We start from the raw sequence: 25,490 nt of genomic DNA, 5'->3' as shown, positions 1-25,490 counted from the left end.
GTGGAGGTTGCGGTGAGCTGAGATCACGCCACTGCACTCCAGCCTGGGCAACAAGAACGAAACTCCATCTCCAAAAAAATAATAATAATAAATAAATAATAAAAAATAAAACGTGGTCTACGCATACAATGGAATATTATTCAGTCTTAAAAAGGAAGGAAATCCTGTCACATGCTACAACAGATGGGCACTGAGGATATGACGATGTGAAGTGAAAGGAGCCAGTCACGAGAGGACAAATACTGTATCATCCACTTAAATGAGGGCCCTCGTGCAGTGAAATTCATAGAAAGTAGAATGGGGGTTGCCTGGTGTGGGAGGAGGTAGAAATAGAGGGTTGATTAATGGGTATAGAGTCTCAGTTTTGTGAAATGAAAATGTTCTGGAGATATTTCAGAACACTGTAAATGGACTTAGCACTACTGAACTATACACTTAAAAATGGTTAAGGGAGCCGGGCGCGGTGGCTCAAGCCTGTAATCCCAGCACTTTGGGAGGCCGAGACAGGTGGATCACGAGGTCAGGAGATCAAGACCATCCTGGCTAACACGGTGAAACCCCGTCTCTAATAAAAAATACAAAAAACTAGCCGGGTGAGGTGGCGGGCGCCTGTAGTCCCAGCTACTCGGGAGGCTGAGGCAGGAGAATGGCGGGAACCCGGGAGGCGGAGCTTGTAGTGAGCCGAGATTGCGCCACTGCACTCCAGCCTGGGCGACAGAGCGAGACTCCATCTCAAAAAAAAAAAAAATAAAAAAAAAATAAAGGCTTTAGAATCATGCCTGGCCCAGTCAGTGCTCAGCTATTAGCTCTCGTTGAGAGATGCTGAGAGTGTGCGTCCATGCTTCAGGCATTTCAGTTCTCTGTTTATGACCCCACCTGGGGTCTGACAGTAGGCTATGCCATTGCAGGGGAGGCAGCGTGGGTCTGGGATGTGGGACCGTCTGCCTGGCTCCCGGAGTGTGGCCTGGTGTCTCCTGTCTTGGGTATGGCTGGGCCAGGAGCACAGAAGCTGGGGGTAGGTTAGACAGCTCCAGGGCCCAGACTTCCAACTTCCTTTGGCCTCCAGCTGACCCAGGACTGACAGAGAGGAAAGAAAGTGACTGCCACTCAAGAGAGGCTGTGGGGATCACAGCAGTGAACACAGCCTCTTGTGCCCTTTTCTGACACCCTCCTTTGCCTGCCTGCTTTCCTCTCTTCCATCTGACTGTGCATGTTCTGGTATGTTTTGTGATTGCCAGTCTTCCCCCGGACACTTTCAGCTCAAGCACAGGTGTCCCCAGCATGGGTGGAGGGCTTCATGCGGTCCCGGCCAGTCCATAGCCAGCCTGACCTACCAGCTGAGTGGCACCAAAGCCTCAGGCCAATAGGGAAGTCCCCACAAGGTGTCACCAGCCCAGTACACACTGATCCGACTCAGAAGCTGCTGTGCTCTCCGCCACCCCAGGAAGGCACCTACTGGCCTGGGCCCACATCCCTACAGGTCGGGAGGGGCTCAGCCACCACAAGACACCTTCCCAGCCCCACTCCGGGTCCTCAGAGGTCCTGGCCACCCCCACCTCTTCCAACTATGACTGCTGCCCCTTGGTGAGAGCCCACCTAAGACCTGGGCTGGGAAACCCAGAGCTTCCATGGTCCCTGCCTGTACTTCCAGCAGATATCACCAATCCATCCTGTCACTGTCCCCCTGAGCACCAGGCGGCCTGGATGCTTTGCCTCTGAGCTGCAGGCTTCTACGAGACTGGAGGAGGCCACTGCTGGAGGCAAGGAGACCCAGGGGAGGACCTGCCCAAGGTGCCACAGTGAGGCAGCGGGAGAGCCAGCCTTGGTGCCATTCTTCCCGACAGCAGGCCACCAGCCACGGGGAGAGGGAGGCCTGGCTCATCCCCCAGTAACCCACAGCCCTCTGAATACTAAGGGAGGACTCAAATAGTCCTCCCCACAGCAAGTAAGTGGTGATGGCGGAGGTGGGGTGGCTTCAGGATTTGGGTTTAATCCCAAGCACGAGGGTGGGCAGGGAAAGGATTTGGTTTCATTCCTTCAGATGCCCAAGCCTTGGCCAGAGCCCCAGGGTGCAGGAGTGAGGGCGCGTGGCCACCCAGCCTGTACCAACAAAGCCTTCCTTTATTAAATAGAGATCGCGTTACATTCCATCCAAAGAAGGAAATCCGGACGTGGTGAGGGATGTGTCCAGGTGGGCGCCCTGAACCCTGGTCCCGAGTGGGCTCTGATGGGTGGTAGGGCCCAGTCCTGCCTGCCCACCCAGGCCCCACGTGCCAGGGCGCGTGTCTGCATGGCCACCCACAGCTGAAAACAGGCGTGGGCGATCGGAAGCCCTGTCTGTGTTCTACTGTGGGAGAAACTGCCCCAATCCTTCCAGCGGTTTTGGGAGCAGGGCCTCCAGGAGCACAGGGCTGAGATGGGGTGGGAGGGAAGGTGACAAGGGAGGCCTTTATGAAGGGGGAGGGAGGAAGGGGGAAAGGAGGGGAGGGAGGGAGGGGGGGCCTGACTCATCTTAACAAGGCTTTGGGGCAGTTCTGTGCTCCGGAGGCCCTGCCAGCCCCTCCCAGCAGTCCAATAGGGAGGCCACCGGGAACAAGGCATGGGATGGCCACAAGGGGGCGCCGCTGGCCCAGGGCTTGGCAGCTGGGGCGGAGGGTACCCTGGAGATCCAGCCACCCCGAACAGTCCCCTTCTGAAGACATGCCGGCAACAAGGCACCTGCAGGCGGTTCTGGGGACTGGGGAGGGGGCGCTGGCTGCCTCAGGTGTCCCCTCCCAAGGGCTGAGGCCCCCTGAGTATGGATCCGAGCTCCCTGGTCTTTGGTGCTTTCTTGAAATCCTCCTGGTGGTGGCAGAACCCAGTGGGGAAGAGAGAGGGGTCTTGCTGTGAAGTCCAGGCCCGTCTGTCCCTCTGTCTGTCCCAGGATGGACATGTGGTGCTGGCTCAGTGCTGCCTCCATGGCCTGTCTGTCCATCCGTTCTGCCTCTGGCTCAGGGCTGGCTCCAGGCCCGTCTCCCTGTGTGTCGGCTTGTTCTGGGATGGGTGTTTGCTCTGTCTCAGAGCTCCCCTTCAGGCCTGGGCTGTGCCCTAAGCCTCCTGGGGGAAGAAGCCGAGCTTGGCCAGTGACATCTCCTTCCGCAGCCTCATGATCTCCCAGAACATGGGCTCTGCTGCAGGCAGAGAGAGGGTGAACAGGTCAGGGACAGCTCAGGGTCACCCCGGGCAGATGGCCAGGTCCCCTCCTGTGGCTTTGAACGGGGCAGCTGGCACAGCACCCTAGGGTCCCCAGCCCCCAAAACAGATGACCTCAGCGAGTGGCTGGATCTCTCTGAGGCTCCACTCTTGAGCCTTGGAAACTGCTGCGTGTCGACCACACTCGAGGGATCTGTCTGCACCACATTGACGGCCACCCCCACAGCCCGATGCAGACACGCAGGCACACGCTGTCACATGCAACAGCGGTGGTCCAGACCTGGGAACTACATTAGACAAGGCACAGATGCCTCCCTGGGACCCTCTCACAAGGACCCTGCACAGTGAAGGGGGGACCACAGTGGCCATCCGGGGATCTAACAGGCGTCAACACCCAGCGTGCCTTGGCCTCCAAGGGGACTTGACCCCCAGGATGGAGAGAAGACGGCTCCTTACTCAGAGGGTGGGGCCAGACTGGTTCAGAAGACTCAGCAGGGAGCAAAGGTTGGTGGAGGAGCAGGGAGCCAGGCCTTGCAGAATGGGCTGTGGGGGAAGGGGGTGGAGGGAGGCCCTGTCCAGCATGGAGTAGAGTGGGATCAAAGGCTGGAGGCGGGCGAGCCTGTGTTCAGGTGACCAGGAGGAGACGGCCACACCAGGGCCAGGGAGAGATTCACAGGGGTGACCCCTTGTGCAGGACCGAGAGAGGTTTGGTGGCGGAAGAAAGACCAGCCGGACGGACTCAGGTACACAGCTCAGCACCCAGGAGGATGGTGTGAACCCTTTACTAACCCACAGCCCTCCCCGCTCCGCAGCCTCTTAGCTGAGTCTCGCCTCCACTAGGGGCAGCTGGGCCCAGAGGCCGCTTCCCCACCCAGCCCCACTCCCGTGTGCCATCCCTGCACCGGCCACCAGGGGGCGCTCACCGTCCTGCCGCACCAGGCCTTGCTGGATGTAGCGGATGTAGGTGAAGAAGTTGCACACTGCGGTGATCTGTGGGCAGAGGCGGGGACGGTGTGACCTGCCAGACCCGCACACAGGATCCCCTGACAGGCGGATCTGAGCCCAGAGCAGGAGGCCCCAGGTCCCCGCAAAGCCAGGCAGTGCTCCCTGACTCAGCTGGGACTGGGCTTTCAAGTAGTAATCAACAACAGCATGACTAGCACCGTTATAATAACAATAGCAGCAACCATTTCATCAAGCGCCTGCAGCGAATGAAGCAGACGCGCTTATTATTCCATTTTACATGGGGGAATGCGGAACCACCTAGGGGAAGCTGCTGATATCCATCACGGAGATGGCGGAGCTAATGAACCAGCGTGCAGCAGAGCTGCGAGATGAACCGGGCAGCCTGTCCCAGAGTCTATGCTCACCCTTCTCACAGGCCGGCTTGCTCCAGATGCTGGAGGTCTGGGCCAGCCAGGCCTCAGTCCAGTGCTACTCATAACATTAGGAAAGGAAAGGGGGTCAGAAGCCGCTCACCTGGGCTGCCCGGGGCCCCTGGAGCCTCAGGCCTGCTCCATGCCAGGCCCTGGGCACCCTGTGTTGGCTCAGACACTGCTATGAGGATTCATACCATGGAGAGGGTACTGTTGGTGCCTGGCCCAGGGCCCCTTCCCAGGCCTGGGCCCCATCTCCCAGCTGCTGGGCACTAATGGCTCCGAGGTGCCCCCCCCCGTACCTCCACCTCCTGTAGACCTCAGTCGATGACTGACTTGTGTGGAGATAGAAGTCACACAGTCCCCTTGCCTCAGGGTGGAACTCTGCTAAGAGCCCGGTGGATGGGGCTGAAGCTGGGCTGCGGCTGAGGCCACGTCCTAGCTGGACTCCCCCATCCCTTCCCTCATTCTCCTGAGAGCTGCACACAATCTCCTGGTGAGGCTCTGCCTCTATGGAACCCAGCCTAAGACAGGGTGGAAGGTAGCTGGCAGCTGTGCCTGCCCGCAACAGCCCCTACTGAATGTCCAACACTCCCGGGGAGGGACGTCGAGTGAGAGGGGCACCCACAGGCTGGGGAGCGGAGAAGCTTTGGGGAGGGGCAGGACGGTGGTGGCCTGGCAAAGATAGGGAGGTGTGAGAGAGCGGGGCGAGGTTGGGGGATCAGCCTGTTGTGGCAGGGACAGTGCTGCACAGGGAGGGTTGAGGAGAGGCTGCGGCAGGAGGGTTGGGCAGGGCAGAGCTCAGGACAGGAGCAGGGACAGTGGATGCCCACAGAGGCTCATGAGCAGGGAATAGCAGGGACGGGGGCTTTCTCTCTCCAGGGAGTGTGCTGGGGAGGAAACACTTCTCCCTGTAGACCCCACACGTCTTGGTCTTTCAGGGCAGGGACCACATCCTAAAACTTCAGACCCTCACCTCATTTCCCTCCCCCAGCTTCACCCAGTGCAGCAGGACACCCAGGCCAGGGACTTAAAGTGCTAGAGGTGACTCTGTTGAGCATGGGAATATCTTTCGTGTGGCCTGCTGTTGAGCCCTGGTTGGGCCTGGAAAGGGGTGATGGAGACATGTGGCCAGTGAACAAGGCTCAGTGGGCACAAATCCACAGGGTAGGGGCTACAGTGGACTCAGAGCCAGGATCCCAGGTCTCGGCCGTGTGGCCCTGAGCACACCCCTTTCCTTGGCCAAGGCTCAGCCTCCCTTTCAGTAAATGGGTGCTCAGCACAACGCTGGGAGGACTCACGCTCAGAGGCCTTGTGGAGTCTGGCAAGGACAGTACAGTCTGCTGCCAGCAAAGGGACCGTTTGTCCCCTTTAGACCTGCTCCCCCGCGAGGAGCCTCTAGCAGGCCTGAGATGGTTGCTCGAACTGTGTCACTGGAAACGTGTTTCCAAGCATGTTCTCTCATTCTCCTCAATGCTCTTAAGAGTCAACAGCGGGACAGAGGAAGAGGAATCCCTGTCCTCAATCCCCAGCTCGGTGAGGACCCGTGTCCTGGTCTGGGTCACTCGGCAGGGGAGGGTGGGAGCTGGGATTCCCAGAGGCCCCTTGGCACTCACGGCCGACATAAGGCTGGTGCACCAGATGCACCTCTGAACCTTCTCCAAAGCCTTGGCCAGCACCTGAGTCTGGGTGTCAGGAGCCCTGCACTCACCCGGAACTCTAGCATCGCTCCTGGCTTAGGTGACACTGAATGACAGAGGGGGGCGATGTCATCCCACGACCACATTTCATATATAAGGCTGCGTCTGAGCCAACTGGAGAGTGGCCCTCCTAATGGCTCTGAAGTCAGCTGCCCTGTGCAACAAGGCCATGTGGCAGGGGACTGTGGGTGTCCTCTAGAAGCTGAGGGTATCCCCTGCCAGCAGCCAGCAAGAAAACAGGGACCTCAGTCCTTCAAACACAAGGAACTGAATGCTGCCAACAGTGTGAGTTTTGAGGAGGACCCTGACTTCCAGAAAGGAACACAGTCCCCTGACAGCTTACTGCGACCTTGCGAGTCCCTGAGCAGAGAATCCAGTAAGTAGCGCTTAGACTCCCGACACGGGGAACTGCGTGCTATCAAACCACTGCCCATGGCTTGGCTGTGTGGCCCAAGTCAGTCTCTGTGCCTCTCTGAGCCTGTACCCTGCTCTGTAAATCAAGATGTAAGGCTGGGTGTGGTGGCTCACACCTGTAATCCCAGCACTTTGGGAGGCCAAGGCAGGCAAATCACCTGAGGTCAGGAGTTCAAGATCAGTCTGGCCAACATGGTGGAACCCCATCTCTAATAAAAATACAAAATTAGCTGGGCGTGGTGGCGCATGCCTGTAATCCCAGCTATTTGGGAGGCTGAGGCAGGAGAATTGCTTAACCTGGGAGGCAGACGTTGCAGTGAGCCGAGATTGTGCCACTGCACTCCAGCCTGGGTGGCAGAGTAAGACTCCGTCTCAAAAAAATAAATCAGTAAAAATAAGTAAATCAAGGTGTAGTGCTATTCATAACTCCCAGGCCCAGGGCCCAGAGTCCCAGCACCCAGGTGGCCCCAAAGGAGCCAAGTAACGCTTGCAAAGGCTGACTCACCCTGGCCCGGGAAGATGGCGAGATGTAGTAGTGGCTTTCGGAGTCTCCGAGCCGGATTCGGTGGCGGCAGGTGCGGGTCAGTCCGCTCAGGGCACATGTGCTGGGGGAAAGCAAAACGGGTCATGAGGGCTGGCTGGGGCTCGCCCCCCTCCCCCCCCTCCTGCATGCAGGGAAGATGCAGCAGCCAAGAGGATACATGGGGAGGGGCAGGCCTCCCTTCCCCCACCAGGCTTCTAAAGGAGCCCAGAGCCAGGCAGAGAAGGGAGCTGGCCCCAGCCGTCCCCGAGACAGTCCTCGAACTAAGCTGAGCTCTACCCCTAGAACCCTTGTTTTGCCCCTACTGGGCAAGATAATTGGTTAATCTCATACCAGGTGTACAGAGCCCCACCCTCTGCAGGCTCTGCAAATGCCTCTCCCTCCACTTCTGGGGACTCAGACCAGGCACTCCTCCCCACAGCTAGGCCAGGGTTGAGGTCTGGCTGCCTCCCCCTTCCCAACACTCAGCGGCTCCCCTGCTTTATCCATCCAGGCCTTCTGACCCCATTAACCCCCATGGTTCTCAGCTGTGTGCCAACCAACTCCGTCTAAGAGCCTTCTCGCATACCCTCTTCTCTCCTCCCCCAGTCCTGCCTGACTGCGCTCAGCATCTTCAGCCACCCACACGCAGGGTCTCTGTGGGCCCTGAGCAACCCCCATCTGGGCCCCACTCCCCAAATCTGCTCTTTGCTGGCCATGATCTGCTCAGCTCTCTCTTCCTCACCCTCCGCTTGCTCACCAGGTCCCCAGGTCAGGGCACAGCAGCAGGGCTTTTGGCCTGCATCCCCTCGGCTCCTTCTGGCCAACTCTCTGCCTCATTGCTCTCTTTCTTCTCCACATCAGAGCCAGGGGCTCCTCCAAAAACCCACGTCTAACCCATCATCTTTCCCTCTTGCTTTCCTAATTCCCAAGACATAGGGAGAAACCCAAATAAAAGAAGGTTTAAAAAGCTCCTTGGCTGCAGGACTTATCAGAGCATTTGTTGCCTCCTGGTTCACTGGGACTCTGATGGACCGGAGAGCCTCTTTTCAGGTGGCAGCTACTGATGACATTTTTTCTTTTTTGAGGCAGGGTCTCACTCTATCACCCAGACTGGAATGCAGTGGTGCGATCTCAGCTCACTGCAACCTCCGTCTCCCAGGCTCAAGGAATTCTTCTGACTCAGCCTCCAGAGTAGCTGAGATTACAGCCATGTGCCACCACACCTGGCTATCTTTTGTATTTTTAGTAGAGATGGGATTTTCTCCATGTTGGCCAGGCTGGTCTCGAACTCCTGACCTCAGGTGATCCACCAGCCTCAACCTCCCAGAGTGCAGGCGTGAGCCACTGCACCAGGCCTATTGATGACTTTTGCCGCACTGGCTGGTGGGTTAAAGCCCAAACCTGTGAAGGCTCTTTACACTCTGGCTCCAACAGCCTCTGCAGCCTCCACCCCAATTCCCTGTCCCCCCACTGCTTAGCCAGATGCCCCAGTGGTGCTTCTGTTAATATCCCAGCTTCTCATACCTTTGCACATTCTGTTCCCTCTGCCAGAAATGCCCTTCCCTGCTTGGCAAACTTCTATTAATCCTTCAAAACCTGGCTCAAATGCTCCCTCTCCATGATGAGCCTCCCACCAGGGTACCAGCCATCCCCAGCCAGCTCTTGGCTGCCAAGGTGAAATCCTCCCCAATTTCTGCCCCTTGCTCCCCCTGGCTATTTTGTTCCGCTGCTCCCCTGCTCAATGCCAGGTGAGTAGCTGGAGGACAAATGCCAGGGCTACTGCATTATTTATTGGCAGGGGCAGAGCCAGCAACTGACAATCATGGTTCAAGAAGAAAGGGAGGGCACAGGGCAGGCCAGTCAGGAAGAGGCAGACCCCAGCTCCCAGCCTCTCTGGAGAGCCTGCAGGTTCACAGAAAACCTGCCAAACTGCCTCCTTGCCCTGTGAGGGCAGCAACTGTCCCTGTCCCATTGGCGTTGCTGCATCCTGACCGCCCCTCGGCGCAGCGAGCACACAGCTTGGCAGAGCTTTCCTGCATGGGCAGGAAGGAGCTAAGACCCTCAGCTTACTTGGTGCTGCTGCACTCAACCTCGGCCACCTTCACTGCAGGCAGTGTCTGCGAAGCCACCGGCTCAATGGTGAGCGTGTTGTCCTCCACGGCGGCCCGTACCAGCGTTGAGAGCTGCGGCAGACCAGGGTGGCAGGCAGGGTGGTAAGGGGCTGGGCCCTGGCGGAGGGGCGGGTCCCCCAGCTGGCCCTGCCTCTGCCATGCCTCACCTCCTGCATGGTGAAGTCCAGGCAGGGGCCCACATCCTCCCGGTGCACCCTTTCCAGGAAGGGGCAGGTCTTGTCCAGGGTGGGGGCTTCCCTCCAGGCCTGGAACTCTGCAAACAGGATTGTGTCCACCTGTGGGGGAGGGCAAGCGGGGTGGGGGCAGTCAGGGGACTAGGGCCAGCACAGAAGATGCAGGCTGAGCTGAAGGGGAGCGAGGGAGGGCGTGGGGCAGGCCCAGCAAGCCAGCAGGTCAGTCCCCAGCAGACGTGCAGGGAAGCCAAGTCCAGCGGCAGCAGAACTCCCTTCTGCCCTTTGCACCAAAGAATTTAGAACTACAAGTTTTGTTTCCAGGTCGGCGTTAAATTTCTTGGTGCAATAGGATTTTAGAGTGGGGTGCAGGGCTTTGTCCTGAAGACCATCACTGCCTCCTTGAGGAGGAAAAGTCAAAGAGCAACTGGCAGGAGGCTACAGGTACCAGCAGGTACACAGGCACATGCACACAGGAGGGGACACACACAGGCTGCCCAGGGCCCACGCCTCGGAGGCGACTGCTGGCCTACCCCAGGCCGCATGCAGAGGGAGGGAGGCTGGGAGGGGGCAAAGTGGGAGGCCCTTCTCTGGGGTCATTTACCTGTCGGGAAAAGGAGGGAGAGGGAGTGGAGGCGGGGGCTGGGGGCTCCCCAAGAGGGAGCTGCCAGGCCGGCTCGTAGGTGAGGTGAACCGCCTTGCTGGGGACCACGCAGAGGAGCAGGGAGAGCAGCGGGGCCAGCCCGGGCTGGGCCGGATGGACAGACAGATGGACGGACAGACAGGCAGACAGACAGGTAGACAGGTGCACAGAGACAGAACAGGAGGAAGGGGAGAAGTTAATGTACATTCAGAAGCTCAGAGCTCAGGAGGTAGATGAGGGCCTGCTCGTCTTCCCTGGAGGCCCTGGAGACAGAGGTGGAAGCCAGGATGGAGTTGAGTGGGCTGGTGCCAGGGACCCAGGAAGCTGAAGGCACCACAGCCCTCTGAGTGCAGCCCTGAACTCAGCTCTTGACGTCCCTGTCTCTTTGGTTCCTCTGGCAGCCCCAGGAGGCCCCATTTATCAGGTGAGGAAGCTGAGGTGCTGACGGGTGGCCGCATTTGCCTACGGACCATGACCATGAGTCCAGCCCAGCCTGGACCCAGCAACTGGTGTGGCCAGCTGAGGTGGGATGGAGACACCATCCAAAGGCCATGCTTGTCTCCGCCCGACAGTCAGAGGGCGCCAGGAACCCCCTGAGCACAGGGCTGTAACCAGGTGGTCCTGGGGCTCAAGGCTGTGGCCACACGGGGTTCAGGCAGCCTCCCCGCTGAGGCCCAGTGGCTGCTGCTTGGCCTCTTAAGGCCAAGGAAATGTGTGTCTCAGTGGAAGCCCCAGATCCTCAGGGCCAAAGCCAGGCTCAGGTGCAGAGACCACTACCTACTGCTTGGAGTCAGCAGGGCAGGGAGGGGGCCTCAGGTCCCCAGATGGTGCACCCTGGAGGCTGCAGGCCAAGTGCCTCGGATCACAGGAGGTTGGAGAGAAAGGACCTGCCCAGCCCTCACATCCCAAAGAGTCGCAGGACAGGCTCCAGGTCACACAGCGTGGGGCAGGCTGGTCCTCACTGGGCTCTGGCCCTGCCTACCACAGGCACTGCCACCCTTCCCCGTACCCAGAGCCCGCCTCCCGCCCTCACCTCCTTGCCCTCTCTGTCTGGGGTGAGGGTGTGTCCCGCAGCGGGGCACACGGCGGGGCAGAGGGCGCTGCTGGTGCTCTTGTGGCGAGAGTGGCCTTTTCGGGGCCCAGCCTTGGTGGGGCTCAGCAGCTGGGGGTGAAGCTCGCGGTTGGGAGAGGCTGGTGTGGATGTGATGACCAGTGTCTTCAAGGCTGTCACCTCTGCCTGCAGCATGTCGATCTGCATGGGATGGGATGGCTGTCAACCCTCACCCAGGCTGGATGCCATCCTGGCTGCCACCGCCTATCAGCCCAACTCAGGACAATGCACCCCTGCAGCGATGAGCACCTAGTCCCTCCTGACACCCTCAGAACAGCCTTCGTGGCAGAGACCCAGACACTCATTTTACACATAGGGAAACTGAGGCTCACAGAGGCGACATGGTCTGCCCAAGGTCATGCTGTGAGCAGGATTCTGTTAGGAACAAGTGTCTGGGAGCTGGCTAGGCCTCCCATGAGAATTCTTGGGGCCCCCACGAGCCAGGAAAGGCCCAGGCCTCACATTTTGCAGATGGGCAACCAGGCTTGGAGAGAGGAAGCAACTTGCCCAGGCTCAGACAGCCACACTGAGTGAGCTTTCTGCTTTGTGAAGTGGGGCTGGGAGGACAGGGAAGAAGGTACAATAATCACAGGGTCCTCCCAGCCCCAGCACGACCCCAGAAAAGCCTCTGCCTTGCAGCAGAATCACTGGTGGAGTCCCGGGGCACTGGGCCCTGTGATCTCAGACCCCCACCCTTCCCTTCCCTCCCTGGGCCTGGGTTCACCCATTCCTGCTGGCCCCACTGGGCCAGGCGAGCGTCCACTCAGGCAGTGAAGCTCACTGTTCGCTGAGCCGGGAGGCAGGGCGGGTGCCTGGGCTGGCCTGGGCAGGCGGGGACGGGCCTCACCTTGCCCCGAGCCTCCTTCAGCTGCTTTTCTGATGCCGCCTGCTTCATGTTGGCTTCTCGAACCATCTTGTGAGCTTCCTAGGAAGAAGGCAGTCCCTGCATGAGTGGCGAAGAGCTGATGGACGCCCAGGTGACCCATTCCCCAAGTTGTTCCTGCTGCTCAGCCCGTGTACCTCGAACAGGCTGGCCGTCAGCTCCTCCAGCTCCTGTTCTAGCTGCTCCCGCACCTTGGAGAGCCGCTCACATTCCTCGTCCTTTAGCTTCAGCTCCTGGAGGAAAAGACGCAGGCACTTGAGGCCCTCGGCATCCCCAGGCCTGGCACGGGAGGGACCAGGCCCACCTGACCAGGCTCCATCCCCTGGTTATTTGATGTGGGGCCCAGAGCTTACTTCCTCTGGTGCCTGACAGTTGATGATGCTTTTTCTGTTTAGCCGCAGCATGAAGCTGAAGCCCTGCCTGCCAGTTCATCAGAGCTCAGGGCAGGTTTGCAGTCAAGACCACCATCGGTGTGCCCAGCACAGGCCTGGCCTGCAGTTGGCCTCAGCGAGGGCACATCCCTCTCCTTTGGGCACATCTCTGGGCACCTGAGAGCCCACAGCTCTCCCAAGCGGATTTCTTCCCACCAAAGCCCCCCAAGCCTGCTACAGGCACCCACCTTCTGCGCTCTGTGCAGCTCCTCCTTCAGGAACTCAGAGCCCTTCTCTCGGATCTCCATGGAAGAGCTGCGCAGGCGCAACACGTCCAGCTGGGTGGCTGCAGAGCCCTCCTGGCCTTGGGCCTCCTCCCCTGCAGAGGTCTCCACCAGGGCTCCTGGGGACTCCCTGTGGCCTTGGCAGGGGTCCGTGCTCTTCCAGGGGACCGGGACAGCTGCAAGGGGTGGCGGGAGGCCCTGGTCTGGCTGGGGTGGGCTGGAGACAAACAAGGGCATCCGCAGGTTCAGGGTGGGGTCCTGAGGCTTGGAGAGCTGAGCCCAGAAACCACTCCGGGGCAATGTGCCTACCACTTGAGCCTCAGCCTTTCCATCTGAAAACTGGGACACTACCAGCTATCATCAGGGTTGTTACAAGGGCAAATGTCCAAGCACAAAGTCTCCTGGGGCAAGAGGCTCATTCCTCTTTGTCAACCACCCCCTCCAGCCCAGGGCTGAGGGCTGCGTTTGGCACATGCAGTAGGTGTTCAGCACACAGTAGGTGTGCAGCACACAGCAGGTGCGCAGCCTGTTTGTCTAACGGACGACTGTAAATGCATCAGGCGTGAGTCCCACCTGTATAAAGTGAAGCCTATGCCGATGGTCCTACCTCAAAGGCCACTGAATGATCAGAGGAGGTGTGCGTAAAACCTTGGCACCTCGGATGCACTCAAGCAGGAGCTGCCTTCACTGATACAGTTAATGCGAATTCTGCCCCTTTCGGGGTGGACCCGAGAGGAAGGATGAGGCCAGGGCAGGCAGGGCTGAGGCAGGAAGATTCTGCAAACATCTTAGGCAAGACAGACCCACTTCCTGTCCCCCTGGACTTGGTGGGGAGCAGTCCCAGCTCTCCCCTGGCCTGCCGTGTGACCTCAGGCAAACACCCACTTCTCTGGGCCTCAGGACCCTCCCTTCCCTGAAGCTGCAGACCCTGAAGGTGGTGTGGGGCCTCACTCCCCCCATCCACACCCCCCACTCCAAAGTGGACCCTGGAGAAGGAAGGGAGGGCGAAGGCCCGGCCAGCGGTGTTTTGTGCCAAGACAGCACCTCTGGACTCGCTCACTCAGCAAAAGCTGGAGGCTCCTGAGCCAGCAGCTTCTGAGCCGCAGCAGCCAGGGCTGGGGCTGGGGGGCTGGGCAGGCCGCTGATATCAGTGAGGGAAGTTGGGGGGAGGGGCTCAGGGAGGCTGCACCAGAGGGGGAAGGCAAGGCCAAGGAGAATGTGGGACTCAGGACAGCTGAGGCAGAGGGAGTAGTGAGAGGCAAGTCTGTGGACCAGTCTCCCCTCCCTGTCCTCAGGACCTTGGGAAGGTCACCAAGCAGCCCCTGAGCCTCAGTTTCTCCCTTGGTTAACACACAGAAAATGGGTCCCCAGAGACTCCAGCAAGGAGCCCACTTCCAGCAGTGAGTCCCTTCACACAGATCCGTCCAGCTGCCCGGCTCCACCTGCCCTCCGCTCTGGCTCCTCAGGCTGGGTCTTGCCTGACAGGGATGTGGGTTTGAGGATTAAGGTGGGGACACATATCCATCACTCCATCAACAGTGTCTATGCCAGGCAGGGCTCTCTCCTAATACTCTTGTTTGGGGAAGTCTTGTTGGCAACGGTCCCCCGCAGCCTGAGAGCTACGGTGGTGCCCTGGGCTGGGGTCTGTGCCCTAGGGACTCACACTGCCAGATTCTACCAGGTCTCTAACCACGCTGTCTCCTTTAAAATTCTCTCAACAGTCACCAGGCGCAGTGGCTCACGCCTGTAATCCCAGCACTTTGGGAGGCTGAGGCAGGTGGATCACCTGAGGTCAGGAGTTCGAGACCAGCCTGGCCAATATGGTGAAACCCCGTCTCTGCTAAAAACACAAAAATTAGCCGGGCCGAGATTGTGCCACTGCACTCCAGCCTGGGCGACAGAGCAAAACTGTCTCAAAACAAACAAACAAACAAACAAAAAACTCTCTGATCGGCCCTCGTGGCATCATTCCGTTCTACAGATGAGGGGACAGAGACTCACAGAGTGAAGGCACTTGCTGGGGGTCATGCGGCTGGTCAGTGACAGTGCTGGGACAGCTGGCCAGGTCTTCAGCCCAGGCCCAAAGCTTCCCCACTGCAGGGGAAGGGCAGGTGGGCGGGGAGTATGAGTGTTGGAATCCGCACATCTGCTTCAAGATGAAGGGCTGCTGGGCCCAGGGGGACTCGGAGGCTCCTCTTTGGCTGCAGTAGGGAAATCTGACCCACTTCTGGCCCGAACTGGCTTCTCAGACTCTGCGCAGGCCCAGAAACCCCCTTTCCAGAAGGGAAGGCCTGGGCAGGGGGAGCTGTGGCAGAGAGAACAGGCCAGATGGGGCAAGCCTGGGGTCCACGTCAGCCTCTGAGCTGGGGTACACATGAGCCCCTGAGAATGCTTCTGAAATTCTCTGAACCTGCTTCCGCACCTGAGGGATAGGAGCTAAAATCCTGCAGGAGGGGCTCTAAGAATCAAGAGCTCTAAGAGCAGTCCCAACCTGGCGCTGGGTGAATCGTGTTCAATCCACAGCCATGTTTGGCTGAGACGCCCACGAAGCCCGCCTGGCCTCTGGGTCCCGCGGCTTAAACTGGAGGCCTGGGGACCCCTGCCAACAAGACTTCCCCAAACAAGGGTGTTAGGAGAGAGCCCTGGGTGGCATAGACACTGTCGATGGAGAGACAGATATGTGTCCCCACCTTAATCATCACGGCCCAAGCCCTCAGGTGGGACAGGATGGCCATAGTCACTCAGGCTGGGCTGGAGGCTGCTCACTGCAGGCCAAGGGCAAGAAGCGACAGCACAGGACAGGACAGAAGACTCTCACCATTGCCTACGCCCTGACCGAGGAGAAGCAGACTGATGGCCCTCCCCGGGGGGCCGGGCTTCATCCACCAGTGTGGTCTGGGCCTCTGGCCACAGTGAAAGACTAACTCTCTCTCCTGCTGGTCCCAAGCACACGGTCTGGAGGTGTGGCTGGCTGTCCTCGCCATTTTCCCAACAGGCACTCACTTTTGCCTTGTGGGGCGGAGTGGGGACAGGGCCCAATTTTGCAGCCAGAGGAAACAGTGGTCCAGGAGGCCTGAGACAGAGTCTGTGACACCCTTCCCATCCCCCCCAGTAGAAGAGCCCAAAGCCCAATCCTAATGGCAGGAAGGGTGGGACACGGGAACAGTGGGACCACCTGGTAGCCACCAACTCCCCAACGCCAAAGATGGCAGGAGCAGGAGGGGAAGAAGGGCCTGACCTGCCCTTGGAGGGTAGCCGGAATCTGCAGACCTTCCTCCCCCTCATTTCCGGGCTGCAAGGCCCACTCCTGAGACTCAGAAATTTCAAAGAGGGGACCCTGGGCTCCTCAGGTCCAGCCGAAGCCAGAATCTCCGATATCACACACACTGCGGCCTCCCAGAGCAGAGGCCTGGAAACCCGGCTGTGAACACCCAAGTCAGTGGCGAACTCAGTCCTGGGACAAGCAGGGACCACTTAGGTTTCTGCTGCCCAACGTCCCTACCCTCCTCAGTCCCGGTCCACCCCTCTCTGTACAAACCTCCTCAGTCCCCGTTCCCTGCGGAAACAGAGCCCAGCATCTGAGATGAGCCACAGATGCCTCTGGAAAGGGGCCTGCTCAGAGGGTAGGAGTCAAGATCAGAGGTAGATGGGGCAGCCAACATCCCCCATCCCAGAGCCAGCTCCCACCGCCGAGAGGGCCCCGGGCAGTTCATACAGGAAAGGCCCCCTGGGTCACTTCCCCAGGAAACACACAGCTAAGAGAAAACGCAGCAACCACAATCCTCACCCCACCAGGCCCGCCCTAGGACGGCCAGCAGGGCTTTTGCCCCGACCCACAAAATAAGAAGGAGACCTAGACTCCGCGGCCCTCAGTATCTCCCTGAGCCAGCAGGGCCTGGCCAGAGGCCAGACCAGCCTATCCCTCAACCAGTGCCCAAGATGACCCTGTCCAGTTACCTCCTGGAACTAAAGACCCCTGTTGGTCATGGGCACAGTGGATTCATTAAATAAGCAGGGGAGGGGACAGCACGGGTGGCTCTGAAAATGGGCCAAGGAGAGGGCTGGGAGGGCACACTGGGACCACTCAGCGTGCTGCCAGGGCCCAGGCCTCGAGGGAGGCTGCAGAAACCCCGACACAGGGCCTGGCTCCTGGGGGCGTAACCATGGCACAGGGGCCTATTCAGACTCACACTCCGCCTGTGCAGTGAGGCTGAGGGGATGGAGGCTGACAGCCATGTGACTCATATCCAGGGACCAAGGGAGTCCCAGGAAAGAGTTGGTGGGCTAGCTCTCAAGCCAGCCTGCAAGCCCAGCAAAGCTCAGCTCCCCTAAAGAGCAGCCAAGTCTTCAGCCCCCAACCCACAAGCATGTCAGGTTCCCAAATGCTTGGCCACATCCGCTCCAGCACACCACTCCACAGGTGTCGTGGGCCTGGAAGCTCGGGACAATTGCAGGGAGATGTGCTCCTCCATCTGGTTTCCAGATGAGGCCCCTGAGGTTCAGAGAGGGATGGTAACCTGGCCAGAAAACACAGCAAGGAAGCGGCAGGATGGGAACTGAACTCCGAGTACAGGCATAGCGCATCACGTGGCCTGTCACCCAGAGGAAAGGGGATGAATGGCGGTTTCGGAGAAGTGAGGCAGGAGGCAGATGGGGTTTGAGGAAGTCTGAGACAGTGCCCAAGTACTAGGGGTGCCACCCAAGACTGCTGTACAGCCAGGCAGGACCTGGCCTAGGAGGGGACAGCAGAGGGGACACACAGAAACAAAAGATGGGCAGGGGGAATTGTGGGAGGACCAGCAGCTGGATAGGGGGCAGGAAAAAGCAGTCATTAATTAAGATAATTCAAAACTAAGGAAAAGGTGAAAGTTGAGAACAGTGGTGCCCATGCTGGGAAAGAGGAACTGGGAGGGGGTCTTTCAGGGACAGGAAAGTGGGTGGCTGAGGCATTTGGGAAGTGGCACGTCCCGTAGGCAGCTGAGGGGGAATAGGCAGGATGGGGTGACGCTGTCGAGTGGCACTGGCTTGGGAAAGCAGCCGCAACCTGAGCCTGGATGATGGGCTGTCAGTGGAGACAAGGGCTTGAGAGCCAGCCGGAAGAACAGACGAGAGTGTTGGACACTGGAGCTGAAGAGTATCCAGGACCCGGGGATGAAAGAGATCGTCATGAGTCTCACTGAGTTGGGCCAGGATCCAATGAGCTCAAAGCAAGGAGGGGACAAACGGACAGGTGGGAACCAAGGAGGGCCTGGGCCACAGGGGAAGGGGGAGCCAGAGTGGGCAGAAGGGCACAACAGCATGTCCTAGTAGAGACCATGGAGGAGGGGGAGAGAAGGTCAGGAACAGCGGGGGATGGGAGGCAGACCAGAACATCCAAAGCAGGTGAGTCAGGCCGCCAGGCCAGCCCAGCCCAGCCCTGGCAGGGGAATCCAGCCCTGTCTCTCCACCGGAGCCAGCACAGGGCCTAGGTGGGGGCGCATCTCACTACTCTTCGGCTACAGGGCCGGGCACGCAGTACATCCTCAAATCTGCCTGTGGTGACCCTGCCCATTCAGTCCAAGAATTGACACCGAAGGCCTCCAACAGCTAGCGTGTATACTGAGCACCCATTATGTGCCAGGCACCCCACCAGCCGTGATCCATCCAATCTGCACAACCAGGCGGCCCCCTTCTTACCACATCCTATTTTGGTTTGCATCTCCCTCCCGCTACCTCATTTCCCAAGACCTACTGGGCATAATTCCTGTGCAGAGCTCGAAGGGTCTAGGACAAGCAGGATTCTAATGAGGATGTCTGCCCCCAACACCCATGTCCTGATTACAGAACAGCAGGAAAGATCTCCACCTGTTGAGGGGTAGGGCAGGCAGTTAGATCATGGAGGGCTTCCAGGGAGCAGCAACAGCAAGGGTTATACAACCCCTTCCCAATGAAGAGGCCTGCATGTCTGACCCTGGAGCCCTCGGGCCATACTTCAGACTCTGTCTCATGGCCTCTAGTCCCCCGTGACTTAGGCCTTACAGGCAGGAGCTCACAGATCCATGCCCTTAGAATAGCCAAGGCCCAGGGCAGGGAAGTGACTTGCTCAGGATCACAGAGCCAGTTGGTGGCCGCTGCAGCTCTGCCTGCCACAAAACCATGCTCCCCAACCCCTGGGAGGCTGGAGATAGGCATGATGAGCCCTGTCTCTGGGGAAACTGAGACCGGGGGGGAGGGGGCTGCAACACTGTCATGTGGGAACTCGAACGCTGGCTTCCGCTGGCCAAGTCCCAAGTGCCCAGCACTGTGTTAGATACAGAAGTACTCAAGACGCTGTCCTCAACTCGTCACCTTGGAGCAGGCTTGGCACCCAAAACTATGAATGTGTGAAACTGTGGGGAATTGGAAGGGGAGCAGCCCAGTTTGGGGAGCACCTAAAGTCAGACTGGAGCTGCCTCTGGGTTTGGAGTTCAGGGCCCAGGCTCAGGAGTCCCAAGGAGGAGAACTCACCCAGGCTGCTGCAGAGCCCAGCCACTGCCACCCACCCCAGAAGAGCAGCCCAGGGCTGGGGCCATGACCAGGACCCGGCCATTAACAAAGCACAGCCACCAAGAGACAGAGCTCAGCTCATTTCACAGGTGAGGAAACCAAGCCCAGAAACATCACTGACCCCGCCCTGGTCACCAACTCTTAATCCCAGCTCCTCCTATTCTAGATCAGCAGTTCCAAATATACACCTGCCAGAGCTGTCATCGCTTGGTCAGTCACCTGGCAAGTACGACTCTGAACAGGACCCCTCCCAACTGCTGCTGGGGTCTGGGTGAGCTCCTAGGACACCAAGCACCCAGTGGGGGCTGGCGGCTTGGCCCCTGACTCTAAATTCCTGTTTCCACACCCATATAGGGGGCCATTGAAATACAGAGCTCAAGATAACCCCCAAGCTCTGCCTCACCCCTTCCCCCAGCTCTTCACTGCCCCTCATCCTTTCCATCTGCATTTATGAAGCACCTATTATGATATGAGCTCAGCACCCAGCTAGGCCCCCGGGGGTGCAGGGGTGCATGCAGGAAGTGAGCCACATTGAGGATTCTGTGGGGGTCAGCCTGGCAGCTGGCTCATCCAGAGTGGCGCTGGGAATATGGCAGGGGGGCTGGATGGGGGGGAGGGGTCCTTGCCCAGGATTTAAGGCTCTCCTACTCTCCTCGAAGCAACCATCCATCTACTCATGGCTCTCAGCTGTGTCTGGCCTTGGCCTGGATGCCTCCAGGGAAGGACATTCTCTGACCTGAGATCATTCCCACCCCCAGAAACCACTTATTTTACCTAAAGGCCCAGAGAAGGAAGTCCACATTCTCAAGGTCACACAGCAACTAACTCAGTGGCTGTGTTGCCTGAGTCCACCCGGCACAAGACACAGGCTTCCTGCAGAGGAAGCTACTCCCCAAACACAATTCACCCCAGGCAGGACTGCCCTAACTTCTCCAGGTATCACAAACCCACATCAAGCACTTTCTCCTAAGCCAGCCTCCTTCCTCCCAGCACAATGCCAAGGAATACACTGGTGGCCTTCAACTCTCTCCCTTTAAGAGTCTCAAGCCTTAGGGCAGGGCGTGGTGGTGAAAGCCTGTAATTCTAGCACTTTGGGAGGCTGAGGCAGGTGGATCACCTAAGGTCAGGAGTTCGAGACCAGCCCAATCAATATTATGAAACCCTGTCTCTACTAAAAATACAAAAATTAGCCAGGTGTGGTGGCGTGCACCTGTAGTCCCAGCTACTCAGGAGGCTGAGACAGGTGAATTGCTTGTACTTGGGCGGCAGAGGTTGCAGTGAGCTGAGATCTCGCCACTGCACTCCAGCCTAGGTGACAGAGAAAGACTCCGTCTCAAAAACACCTCACCCCTACCAGGAGCCCACTCTCTTCTGCAACCCCTGCTGGGGATGAAAGGCCATCTCTCCCCTAGCATCGCAGCTCAGCCTTTGCTAGGTGCCATGGAGTGAAGTGGATCCTGCCTGCCTTTCCAGGGGGGACTTTGCTCACTCCCCAGCTGTAGCTGGGCAGTAGCCCTCTCCTGGGACCACTCATCTGACCCAGGGGGCACAGGAATACAACCTGTCACCCATTCGGGCCACATTTCCTCCAGGACCTGGTCTTTCCAGGCCACTGGGGAGTGTTTGGCCAACTCCACAAAAACACAACCTTTCTGCACATACAGGGAGGGGGTGCCACATCAGATGGGCCAGGAACTGCAACTGCCCCTGAGAACCAATGGCCTGAACAGACATAGCCACAGGGGCCACTAATCCAGAACCCGGAATCTGTGCTACCCCACTCCAGGCTGCAGGGCGATCCCACTCCACACCTCTGAGAGCCTCCGCACTTCGGGAGCCCCACAAGGAGGTTCTGCCCTCAACTTGGGAGCCGCCCTGGCAGAGACCCAGCCCCTCTTTCCCAGCTACACTGCTTTCCAAGAGTTCATCCAGCCGAGGGGGTTGAGGGACGGGTTGCGAGGGTGGACTGGGGGTCTCTCCTCTAGGTGCATGCCCCAGAGTCGTGCACACTCTTCCCCATACCCCGACTCTTCTCACTTGCGCTCCTGATGATCTAGGAGGAGTTGACGCTGTCACCCCGGGACGGTCGGCTGCCCACCCTTCGCATCCTGCACCCCGAGAGAGACTCCCGACCCCTCCCCCGGAGTCTCCCGGCCGCAAGTCGGCTCGCCTGCAGGCAGGGCGGGGGCGCACAGCACCTCTGGGTGGCGGCGCAGATCCGGCGGGGACCCCCCCCCCCAATCATTCTGTCCCGGGAGGCAGCCGCGGCCCAGACCCGGCGCGGGACCGCGAGCGCGCGCGGACCTACCCGCTCCACATCCCGGCGCCTCGGGGCGCCCGGGCGTTTGTTCCCAGCGCCGCCGCCGCGTCCTCCCCGCGCCGCGTCCCCGCTCGCCGCCGACTCCTCCCGGGGCCGAGCCGCCCCACCGCCTGTCAGCCCAGCCCGCGGCCGGTCAGTAGGTCTCAGCTGCCTGGGCTCGCGGCCCCCAGCCCAGCCCCGACCCTGCCCTGGGCGGGTCACGTGGCGGAGGGGGGCGGCCCGAGGACACGTGCCCGGCCCCGCCCCTCGCCGGCCGGGCGCTGGGATCGGGCGCGCGCTCCCAGGGCCCGGCCCCACCCGGCCCGCCGCGCCGGGACAAGGAGACCGCGGCGCGGGGAAGGAACCCGGCCCCCAACATCCCGCGGCCCGCGCCGCGCTCAGACTCCCTAGCTGACTCGTCCTCTCCAATCGCCCTCTGCACCACCCACTTTGGGCCACCCCTGCTCAAGAACCTACAATGGCTCCCGGGCTCTCAGCTCTTGGATTCTCACACAGATTGTCACTTAAGGCCAGCAGACACCCTCCCCCATCCTCACCGGCACTCCTTCCCTAGTCTATCTACTTAGTGCCTGTCCCTGTGCAACATCCTGCCTGCTGGGAAGGGGAGGGGACAAACCCGAAACAAGTTTTCTGAGTCCTACTCTCTGAGTTTTACCCCGAAGGAGTTTCCACTTCTGGTTCAACTCTCCTCACCCAGCCTCCTGCCTCTTAACACACTGTACCCATCCCTGCCTTTATCCACCATCTGCCCTCTGGATAGTATTCCCCACCCCACCCCCACCAACACACACACATACGCACACCTGTCTGGTTCCTCATCCTCCGTGAAACCTTTCCCTGAATCCCAGACCACTGGTCTACCTGTCCCTCAGTTCCTCTGTCCCACCCATTCTGAGTCCTGATCATTGTTCTCAACTTCAGCCTGGGACTGGACCAGTAAGAGCAGAACCCCTCTTCTCTCCCACCAGGAACCATGGCTCCCACCTTCCCTGTCTGGGGGAGGACTGGGAGCTTGGGGGGAGGTACTTGCCCTTCTAGGTGCTACCAGAGGTCCTAGTGCTGAACCCCTCCAGGCCCACTGACTCAGGCCCCAGGCTCAAGTTAGTCAGATCTTCATTTGAGGACACATTTTATTCATTCATTCAACTCATTCATACATTCAGCCACTCCATCTGAGCATAGTCTATGGGCCATGCAAGGGCTGGTGACCCAGAAGGAAACTGTGCAGACATAGGCTCTGCCCTCCTGGGGCTCCATGATGGAGGATGGAGGATGAGGGAGGTATTCTCTAAGACCTCCATGTCCAGAGTACAAATAGACAACAGTGCTCTTTCCCCACTGGGCATAGTGCACAACAAGGTAGGGAATCTGGAGAGTGGAGGCGAGGCTGGATTCTATGCCTTGCTTGCTCCCTTGGCCAGCATTTTGTGCAGTGAACAACCTTGGCAGTTCTCCATAGCATCCCTTCCAACTTTCTAGAATCATTCAGCCCAGGCGTCCCATAGCCATCACGCAGCAGGGCAGTTGTTTCCATGGCCATGGCTTCCAGAGGGCAGGGATTCTCTCTTTCTTGGAGCTGTGTTCCCTCACCCCGCCCCCAGCCCAGCTCAGGGTCTGGCCCACCCAAAGCAGATGTCCACATGTGTTTGCTGGCTTGAATCCCTCATCAGTAGGTCTTGAGCAACTGTTGTCTTCCTGGCCTTGTTTTGTTCACTATTTAGAGAAGGAGGAGAAAATGACACAAAAGGAACCCAGCACAGGGCCCTTGCCCTCAAGTCTTCACAAGCACCGGGAGGAGATAAGTCATGGCAACCCAGACCAGTGGGAGATAAAGTGGGTGGAGGAGGCGTCAGCTCAGGGCTATGTCCCTGGAGGAAGAGTACTCAGCCTGGGACAGCTGGTGGACTGGGGAGGCCCTTGAGCGAGGTCTCGAAGGACAAGTGTGTGGTCACCACTCAGAAAGCATCGACACTCAATTTCTAACCAAAAATAGCCTGTCATCCATGCTTCCTGCTACCATGGACTCCTAGGCCTCACTGCCTCCCCCAGTAGGGAGGACCCTACTGCTCAGCTGAACTTGCTCCTCAGCCAAAAAGGATGGGCTCAGAGAAGTTAAGGAACTTGCCAGATATCACACAGCCAGGGGCAGTGGGGCTGAGTCCTCTTACACCAGTTTTCCAAAAAGACCATCCAGAAACTAGAAGCTCACTGGCAGCTGCAGCTGTGTGCAGCCAGGCAGCAAGAGGTTCCTGAGCACAGGCTATGGGTTCCTGGCCAGTGGCAGGGAAGGGAGAAATAAAAGTTGTGTCTGGGCCAGGCGCGGTGGCTCACGTCTGTAATCCCAGCACTTTGGGAGGCCAGGACAGGCGGATCACCTGAGGTCGGGAGTTTGAGACCAGCCTAACCAACATGAAGAAACCCTGTCTCTATTAAAAAATACAAAATTAGCTGGGCGTGGTGGTGCATGCCTGTAATCCCAGCTGCTCAGGAGGCTGAGGCAGGAGAATCGCTTGAACCCGGGAGGCAGAGGTTGCTGTAAGCCGAGATCGCACCATTGCACTCCAGCCTGGGCAACAAGAGCGAAACTCCATCTCAAAAAAAAAAAAAAAAAAAAAGTTGTGTCCTCTGCCCACAAGCCACTGCCCTCCTGACCCTCCCTCCCTCTATCCCCCTCTGCCTGCTACATCCCAAGCCTGACAGCCTTGACCACAGACCCTTGGCTGAAGGCAGCTGAGGAGTAGGAGACAGTCAGCCTGGATGACCCAGGCCCTGATTCTGGACTTACAGGTCTGACCTCAGCTCACTGTGTGACCCAGGACGAGTGTCTTGCCCTATCTGAGCTTCAGTCTCCACCTCTCTACAGCCACCAAATTGGACAAGATAGTCAGAGCCATTCCCTAGGACTCTCTGAGCCCAGCTTCTCACACCGGCTGCCCTGAAGCTCGCCAAGATTCCCCCTCCCCTCCATGCCGCAGGTCCTGAGCTCACCTTTCTGTGCCCCAGGGCTCTTCTCTCAAGCTCCCCTCAAGTGCAGGGCACAGGCCTAATGGGGCGTAGCGGACAGTCCCTGCACTCATGGCCAGGAACACGGGGCATGTCCCTCGGGCGGGGCACCTGGCGTGCTCCTCAGAAGAGTCCATGCTTGGAAGGCCAGACTGAGGGTCCCTCTGGAGGGTGCTGGGAAGGGAGGTAGCAGGAGCCTTCTTCCCCCCACTAGGCTGGGCCTCACACTAACCTTTGCTATCTCCTCAGAGCAGCAGCCTGGGAGGGAGGCACCACCTCCCAGGACAGCCGCTATCTCCTTCAACCCCGTAATTATTAACTCCTGTGGCTCCTCAGGCAGCAGAAGACACTGGGCCCTCCTTCCTGGGCTCTGGGCCAGGGGAGATGAGACACCTCAAGAGGAGGCCCCGTGTTTCAGCCAGGCTCCCAGATGGTCTACTTGTCCCCTCGCCACACAGGCTGGGGCGTTGGAAACTGCCTGTCCAGCCTTGACCCTGTCATAGCTGTCGTAAGCTGGCTGTGGAGCCCTGACAGGCCCTCCCGACTGTGACCACAAGCCTGAATATCCACTTAAAACTTTGTTATTGGCCGGGCACGGAGACTCACGCCTGTAATCCCAGCACTTTGGGAGGCCGAGGCGGGCAGATCACCTGAAGTCAGCAGTTCAAGACCAGCCTGACCAACATGGTGAAACCCCGTCTCTACTAAAAATACAAAATTAGCCAGGCATGGTGGCGCATGCCTGTCATCCCAGCTACTCGGGAGCCTGAGGCAGGAGAATTGCTTGAACCTGGGAGGCGGAGGTTGCGGTGAGCCGAGATCGTGCTATTGCATTCCAGCCTA

At 59.0% G+C, this 25,490-nt stretch overlaps 1 protein-coding gene across 5 annotated transcripts; it reads right to left on the bottom strand.

Annotated features, from left to right (window-relative positions):
- Window positions 1-2,103: 2,103 nt before the first annotated feature.
- On the bottom strand, window positions 2,104-24,955 carry RAB3IL1 (RAB3A interacting protein like 1). Of its 5 annotated transcripts, none has more exons than XM_015113984.3 (10): window positions 24,633-24,955; window positions 12,764-13,016; window positions 12,282-12,377; window positions 12,109-12,186; window positions 11,184-11,402; window positions 9,484-9,612; window positions 9,276-9,388; window positions 7,188-7,287; window positions 4,116-4,182; window positions 2,104-3,170 (listed from the first exon to the last, which is right to left on the bottom strand). In XM_015113984.3, exons 1-10 carry the CDS (start codon window positions 24,782-24,784, stop codon window positions 3,088-3,090), a joined length of 1,290 nt encoding a protein of 429 aa, XP_014969470.2. In that variant the 5' UTR covers window positions 24,785-24,955; the 3' UTR covers window positions 2,104-3,087. The 5 variants fall into 5 exon arrangements, with proteins under 5 accessions (XP_014969470.2, XP_014969471.2, XP_001116609.2 ...); XM_015113985.3 differs by having other exon boundaries at window positions 2,104-3,167; window positions 24,633-24,949; XM_001116609.5 differs by lacking the exon at window positions 24,633-24,955 and adding an exon at window positions 21,633-21,858.
- Between the last annotated feature and the right edge of the window lie 535 nt (window positions 24,956-25,490).

This window comes from Macaca mulatta, chromosome 14 (assembly GCF_049350105.2).
Source record: "Macaca mulatta isolate MMU2019108-1 chromosome 14, T2T-MMU8v2.0, whole genome shotgun sequence".
Classification (NCBI taxonomy): Eukaryota; Metazoa; Chordata; class Mammalia; order Primates; family Cercopithecidae; genus Macaca; species Macaca mulatta.
This window is presented reverse-complemented; position numbering and strand designations above follow the sequence as displayed.

Coding starts and splice junctions, on each gene's coding strand:
- RAB3IL1 (XM_015113984.3), bottom strand. CDS start 24,784: ATGGACTCTTCTGAGGAGCACGCCAGGTGCCCCGCCCGAGGGACATGC. Junction 13,017..24,632: donor GAGCCCTGGGGCACAGAAAG/GTGAGCTCAGGA, acceptor GTTTGTCTCCAG/CCCACCCCAGCCAGACCAGG. Junction 12,187..12,281: donor TGACGGCCAGCCTGTTCGAG/GTACACGGGCTG, acceptor CCTTCTTCCTAG/GAAGCTCACAAGATGGTTCG.